This window comes from Arachis stenosperma, chromosome 7 (genome assembly GCF_014773155.1).
Source record: "Arachis stenosperma cultivar V10309 chromosome 7, arast.V10309.gnm1.PFL2, whole genome shotgun sequence".
Taxonomy (NCBI): domain Eukaryota; kingdom Viridiplantae; phylum Streptophyta; class Magnoliopsida; order Fabales; family Fabaceae; genus Arachis; species Arachis stenosperma.
This window is the reverse complement of record NC_080383.1, coordinates 70,845,262-70,853,362: the sequence shown is the minus strand read 5'-3', so window position 1 is coordinate 70,853,362 and position 8,101 is coordinate 70,845,262. Positions and strand designations below refer to the sequence as shown.

Below are 8,101 nucleotides of genomic sequence, written 5' to 3'. Positions count from 1 at the left end.
GTTACTGTGTTCTTGTTATGGTGTTAATAATTGTTCTTTTTGCTGTGTTATTGATTAATTGTTAATAATTTATATTACACAATAATCTGTATTTTTTTGTTAATAATCTTGCTGTGTTGTTCTTGGTGTTGTATTTAAATTGCTGGTGGTGTTGTAGTTATTAACAATTTAGACATGAAGCAAAAGCATATGATACTATTGTCATCCACAACAAAATTTGGTTTAAATTGCCAGTGGAAAGAACTAGAGGTGATTAAGGCTTATGACATCCACACTTTTGTCAGATCATGGTACTATAATTCATTGAAAATATGTTCAATATGCAGATGAGTAAAGCAAGCTGAAAAGTGACCCTATCACATCACTAGGTTTCTTTATATTCCCCTGCACTAACATTTGTGTTTTGAGTAGCAAAAGGAGTTATCTTCACAATACTTTCTCTTATTTGATAACATCAATTTTGCCAACATTTTATAATACCTATAATATCCTGGAGAAACTATATACAACTTATCTAAAATACAAGATGTTGAATTGGCATTATGCTTCCATCATAAGCTGATGTAACTAATAATCTTTATTTTCCGCCCCACTTGAAGGTCATGGAAGAAGTGTTGCTGTTATGTTTGCATTGTTTATGGGTTTGTCATTATTGTTTATGGGTTTGTCATTATGTGTATTTTTTTTGTTTAGTTATAAACTTTTATGTTTGAAGTTGTTTGTGAATTTCTAATATTAAGTAATGGATAATTTATTATGTGAAATTTTAATTTTTAATAAGTTAGAAATTATTGAATTTATATATTTAAAATTATTTTTAGGTTTTTTAATAATTTTATTTAATATTTAATTAAACCGGTTGAACCCCGGTTGAACCCCGGTCGAACCCTGGTCGAACCAATGAACCATTAAACCAGTAACCTCACCGGTTTATTGACCGGTCCGGTTCTCGCAACCTTGCCTGTAAGTACATGAGTCTAAATTTCAATTTTAGAATATTAATTTTTTATTTTTTTTCAAAAGAAATAGAATTTTAAACAGATTCTTATTATTATTTGTTTATTTTATTCTTATTGTTATTTTATTTTATTATGGAACAGTTTTTTCGATTGAACCACAGTTAGACCAGTTGAATAAGTAAATCAGTGAACAAATGACTAGAGTGGTTTGATGACCAGTCCGGTTTTCAGAACGTTGCTCGTCTGAGCCGTCTCACACTCGCACACAAACAGCAGCATCAGCAGCTCTGCTCATACATTACGTCACCGGCGTCTCGTCCTGGTCTTGTGGCTTCTGGTTCGTGCCGTTGTCTTCTTGGCCTCGCCGGTCGCTCCTTCGTCTCGCCTCTGGTAGCTGCTCGCCGTGATTGGTGAGTTCCTTCTTCTCTCTTTTCAATTTTCAGTCAGCTTCTTCTTTACATCGATTAACTAATTTGATGTAATAATAATTAGTTGATTCAGGTTTTTAAATTTTAGACAAACAGGATTCGCTGATTTATCAATTAGTTTTTAAATTAGGATTTTAATTATGTAATTTGTTGATTGATTTAGGGTTTAGATTTTCAATTAGTTTTCCTCACAAGAGATAACAAAAGAATGGCCACTATCTCCATAACATGGATACGACAGACTCATCCTACCTTTTTGTGCTGAAATTTTAACTTTTATGTAAAAGAATGAGGAAAAAAAAAAAAAAAACTAAAATTCAGACTACTTGGTAATGGTAACACTGACATTATCTTATATTCTTATGAACTATGTTTCCCAAACTTTAAACTGTTAGATATATTTTGGGTATAAGAATGAAGGAGCCATTACTGCAGAACAAAGGAAATGAAATTTTTTTTTTTTGCTGTGTGATTCCTTTTATAAACTTTGTCGTGGGGCTCCATTTTGGCCAGAAGAGAGGGTTTTCTCTGTGGGTGAAAGGTTATAGGTCTATGGCAGAATAATGCTACATGAAACTTTAAAAATGAGAGGAGAATAAGGAAAAGAGAGTAATAAAAATACAAATTTGATGATGTGAATTGTGTGTGTTAGGTATTGTGATGTGATGATGACCTTTTCTCTTTCTGCTCGTCTCGTTTCTACCGAGATGAAAAATGTACCTTTGAATTCAATTGAATTTGTTGAGAATGTGCGCGTAACTAATTGAGTTCATAATTAGTTGGTAATTAGTGAAAATATATAATATTTTATATTAATTTAATGGTGTTATGATTCATGTTACAATGGGAAGTTGGAATGTCTATGGTGGCTAAAAGATTGGGGAGCTGGGGGGTGTGGCGAAAATTGTTGCATCTCTGCTTATATGGTTCTTGGTACCATAGTAGGTTTATGGAGTTTACTATTTTTTCATCTGAAGAAAAGATTATGTATTTGGATTAGGTTGATTTATGCTTATTGTTTGAGTTGTTAACTACTCATTAGAGTTGTTTTTTCAATTGGTTCATCTGCTTAGTATCAAAATTGTTTCTACTAATTGAAAATTTCCTTTTTACACTTCAGATTCTCATTACTAGGGTTGTTTCTAGTAATTAAAAGTTCTTTTTATTAGTTCAGCTAGAATTTGAAAAACACACGACTTAGTACCTGCATCTAAGGATAGGAAGCTGAAATTGCTATTCTGGTGTTCAAGCTATGCACTTGGTGCAGTCTCTCTCTTTCTGAATATTGTTGATGTAACTAATGAATATTGCTGATTAGTCAGGATAACCTGTTTAGCTTATGATTAACATTGGCAAGACTTCTTTTCCCCCTTCTTTTAGTTTTGCCTTGAAAATTAGAGACTACATGGCAGTTAAATTGTCCTGAATTTTGAATTTTGCTGCTTGTTCTGTTCTTGGAGTCGTAAGTAGTTGTAAATGTCATGTCACAGTGATAATTGTTCAGCTACTTTGCAAATATTCAGTTTTTTTAGTGTGATTATTTCCTTTGTCATCTTCATAAACAAGATGAGATAGGGGTTGGAAATCATATGCTTGATTGAATCAATATTGTTCATTTATTTGATTTTCAGAAAAGTGATATACATTTGATAGTTCAATATGCTACAAACCATTTGAATTATATTAGTTATACACGTTTTTTCCAGTTTTTTTTGTAAGGAATGAGTCGTTTGCAAGGATCTTCTTCCAGCCTTAAACGGAAGCGAGAGTTGGCTTTAGTTTCTGATACTTTGACAGATGGAGAGCGTGTACTCTATAATCTCATTCTTAGCAAGAGAGACATGGGGATCTGGTCGGGAGACATGAAAAGAGAAACAAACCTCCCAGATAATGTGGTGAAGAAATCCCTTAAGTTGCTTCAGTCGAAGGGCTTGATCAAGGAGGTTGTTAACATCCAAAACAAAGCAAGAAAGCACTACATGGCAGCACAGTTTGAACCATCCAAGGAAATCACAGGTGGGGATTGGTATAGTGAAGGGAATCTTGATAAAGAGTTAATAAATGCCGTGAAGAGCGTGTGCTTGAAGTACATTTCCAGGCAGAAAGTTGTTACGTGTGATGGAGTTCTGGAATGGAGCAGAAAGAGTGGGGTCTTCACTGCCGAAGTCTCAAACCAGCAGATAGAAGAGATTTTGCGAACTCTGGTTTTGGATGATGAGATCATAGAGGTGAAAAGCACTGGATACGGGGATTTTGAAAATGTTCCTGTTGGCAGAGTTTGTTACAAATGCAAAAGCAAGGGTGGTGTCAGAGGAGAACCAAAAGATGGTGCCATGTCTTCAATTCCATGTGGTGTTTGTCCACGGATAAACTTCTGTAGCCCAGATGGCATTGTTTCCCCAAGAACTTGCGTCTACTATCAGAAGTGGTTGGACTTCTGAATGAATCAAAGACAAGTCATTAGTATGATATGAACCTCCAAGGCTTAACAAATGTTATCTTACTTTGGTATTAAGATTGCGATGTTGGTTAGCTCAACTGGTTCAAAGGTCCACTTAGCAGATTGCACAGGATTTCATCCTACTTGATAGTCATTCAGCAATATTGATTACCATTTGTGAATCTACAATGAGAGGAGGAAGTGAAAAAAGAAAAGAAAACTATTTGCTTTACATTTGCACTTTCAAATTTCAACATGTTTGTCAAGTGGATCCAATATGTGTGTTTTGTCTCCGAAGATTTTATTGCTTTTGGAAGATTTACTACTCTGCGGAACTTGCTGCGGTTGCCATGACTTTGAGCATCTCCTGAAGCATGAAAATGATTGAATTGCAACTTTGTATTTGAAGCAAAAAACTCAAGTAGAATTGAGCGAGGACAAATCAATTAAAGATGATACCAGCATATATTTAATTTGATTAGAATCTACTAGATTTTACGATATGTATTTTGATCTTTAATATACTAGCATATTCTCTTTTCTGGTTACATATTTTCCACTTTCTTGATTACATTGTATTTTAGCCCGAGATCGAAAGGGATTCTACCTTGCTTATACTTGAATTCCAAAACATATTTGGAAGAAGAGAAACCCAAAAGGGAAAAATAAAGAGAACTGATATATTTGATACTTTCTTTTTTAAGTGCCATAAATTCGTTCCATTTGCTCTAATTTGATTTAACAGTCAACTTCAGAAGACAAGTTCTTGGTCTTAAGGCTAAACTAGAGCAACCAAGATAAATGGTGTAAAATCATTACATGTGTTAATTGATCAATTTAAGCTATTATATAAATGTCTATGTTTCCCGAGTCAAATTTAACATTAATAAGTTCATATTGTTGAATTAATCTTTTTAATAAGTCCAAAACAAAGAAATTAACAATAGATCAGAACCAAAACAAGAACCCTGGTCAAGCCACTGGACAAGCTCAAATGAATATAATTATGATTTTTCAGTTTAAGTATTTCATTCTATGTTATGTATTTGATTTTATCAAACATGCTATAATCAAAAGTGTCATGATAGTTGATATCTAATGTTATTGATGACTTAGGGGAATATGATGGACAAGGCTTGTTGCAATGCTGGTCAGACTTGCAATGCTGTTCAACCCTGCAAAGAGGTTATGCCATTTATTTGAACAGATTAGTTTTTTTGAATTAGATTCTAGGAAACAAGCCCATGTATATTATTATTATTAATAATAAAGCTTTTATTATTGTTTTCAGAAGAGTAATGTTTGTGTGATTTATTATTATTATTATTATTATTATTATTATTATTATTATTATTATTATTATTATCACGGATAATACTATAATAAAGAGTAAAAATTATTTCTTTAGAATAAAAAAATCCACCAGGGAAAAAATTATTATGTACCATACCATGTACATGTTTTTTTATAAGTTTAGTAATTTACTGTTAAAAAAATATTCTCATTTATCACGGTGTGGTGTGTACTCTTGAGTGGGAGCCACACTATATTCTATGGTAACAAAGTGATAAATAAACAATGAGAACAAGCAAAATAAGTCATGTTGTCAATTTATTTTAGAATACCAAAATCTTCGTTAAGCAATTTTGGTAACTCATAAATATATTTTAATTTTGTAGGCTTATGAGGATAAGGGAAAGCCACAAGAATATGCTGATGCTTGCAAGAACACAGTTGGGACTCACAAATGAATCAAGTGCAGAATATCTTTAAGTTGATCTTTACATCTTTCGGTGTTTTAGTTTTGGACTTTTGGGGCTTTATGCATTAGATATGCAATTTTCTTTTGCATCAGCAGTTTTATCTTTTTTCAAATAATTTGTAGGAAAGGTTGTTTTGCCAACTCTTCAGTTACGAAGAGCACTAGTATGCGAACCCGTGCATCGCAACCATTGAAAAACTAATTACTGGATTGTATTTGAATATTCTGAAATTTCGTTGTTTTATATTCTCTTAGATTTTATTATATCAACAAAATGTATATTTTGATGTGAATTTTATGTTTTATAGATTATAATCAGCTACTATGACACTTAATTATGTTATAATTACGTAGTATATCTGAGATGAGTGTCCTAACAGTCTTTTTGTATTATCTAATGTCGAATTTTTCCGTAGAAAAGAGCTAATAGCCTAGTAGAGACTTGAAATATATTAATCCAAAATTCTATATATCTCATAGTTAATCGAATATAAAAAAATTTAATATTGCACAATATACTCTCATATTTTAGTATTTACTAAATATTTTATGCTAATAAAAATAAAATAATATTATAGAAATGAGAGTTTACAAGTGTATATATATTTAACACACCCTGACATACAAATACAGTAAAATCATTGTTAATACTGCAATCAACAAACTACATTAGTGCCTCTGCTAAAATGATCCTTTTTTATTAGATTTTTTTAAAATAATTTTTCACATATATAAGCCCAAATAATTTTCATTAGTAAATGCCTTCATAAAAAACAAATTATTCTTGACCAAAAAAAAATAAAAAAAACAAATTATTTACATGATAATAATACCTGATAATTATTGAATAAACACTACAAGAAAAGAGAGTTATTTTAACATGATTTTTTTTAACGGCCATAGTTAAGTGTAAAAATTAATATATATTTTTGACAAATATCATAAATGTCAAATTTTCTATGTTTTTTTGATGAATAATTTGATTGTAGAAAATTACTCCTTAATTTTGACACTTATTTATTTTCAACTTACTTCATTATTCTTTTTCTTCGTTGAGTTCCGTCAATTTTGGCATCACACTACTCTCAATTTAGGATCATATTACTCATTCTTTATCTTCAAAATCTCAGTTTATTCTTCAGTTTCAAGATCTCATTTCATTCTTTGTTAAAAATTTTTGTTGAGAATTTTTTATGGTCAATAAGTGCCAAAATAAATAGTATTTTTGACAATTAATAAGTATCACAAAAAGTATATTCTCAAATTTTTCTAACAAATTATTTTTGACGGCCAATATTTATCAAAATAAGATTTAAACTTTTTTTACAATTACTTATATGTCAAAAATACTATTTTTGACAAAACTTTTATTAACATATTTTTATAGTTAAAATAGTGTCAAAATTTATTTTTTTTGACGAATTTTAATTTTTTTGACACATAATAATCCTAAAAAAATAGTCTATATTGTTGTAGTGAAATTACCATTTGTACCAATGAAAGATACAAGTGCTGACAAATGTACTTATATAAGAATAAAACGACAATTGTAACCACAGAAGACGGCTGATGAGTGATTTGTTGTGATGGTATAGAATTTTTCCAAATGAATGAATTCTCGTTGCAAGTATAGTTCTACATCAACAAACAATCCTCCCAATAAAAAATTTGGTTTTGTCACAAGAACAAACCCCAAATAAAAATTAACCAAAGTATTTAAACTCTGGATCGTCTCACAAGGAATTGTAATGAAGTGATCAATTATTGGCTATGAAAATGCAAGGGGGGTTTGATTTTATATTTTGACAAGAAAAGTAAATAACAAGAAAGTAAATGATAAGAACTAATAAAGAAAGCAAGTAATAAAGAGAGACATTCATGGCAAGGTTTGAGATCATAGACTTTCTATCCTAGTCATCAATCATAACAATACTTAACAAGAATTTATCTTATTTCGTCATCCCAAATGTTGGAAGAAGATGTAAATTATCTTCTATTAGAGAAAGTCAAACAAGACTAGTTAATCTCAAGTCAAAAATCCTAATCAACTCACTAATTGGATTAGCAAGAGATTAGAGTCATCGAGAATGATATTAACTAACAACTCTAGATCACCAATCTAATTGGGTAATAATGACTCAAGATTGCCCACTTACTCCTTCCAAGGCAAGAATGCTCAAGATCTACTCTAAAGCCCAACCAAGCATTTTGTCAAACACTTGGTGGGTAATAAAGGAAAGCATAATAAATGTGCAAGAATAATAAATCTACCAACTACCAATTGTAAGAAAAGTAAATCAACAACTCAAATCATCAATAAAAGAAACATCAATATCAAATTGCATTAAAAGAGATCTAAATCCAACATGAGCATCCATGAACATAAAAAAAGAGCATAAAAGGAAAATTAACACTACAAACCATGAGAATCAAATAGTAGAAGCAAGAATTCACAAAGGAAACAAGATGAAATTACGAAATTGAACCTAGATCTAAGATGGAAATATCCTAA

The 8,101-nt window shown here is 30.9% G+C and overlaps 1 protein-coding gene across 1 annotated transcript; it reads left to right on the top strand.

Moving 5' to 3' along the window:
* The first annotated feature begins 1,193 nt into the window (after positions 1-1,193).
* LOC130940510 (uncharacterized) lies at positions 1,194-4,330 on the top strand. The gene is made up of 2 exons (XM_057868663.1): positions 1,194-1,369; positions 3,094-4,330. Exon 2 carries the CDS (start codon positions 3,109-3,111, stop codon positions 3,826-3,828), a length of 720 nt encoding a protein of 239 aa, XP_057724646.1. The 5' UTR covers positions 1,194-1,369; positions 3,094-3,108; the 3' UTR covers positions 3,829-4,330.
* Positions 4,331-8,101: the final 3,771 nt, after the last annotated feature.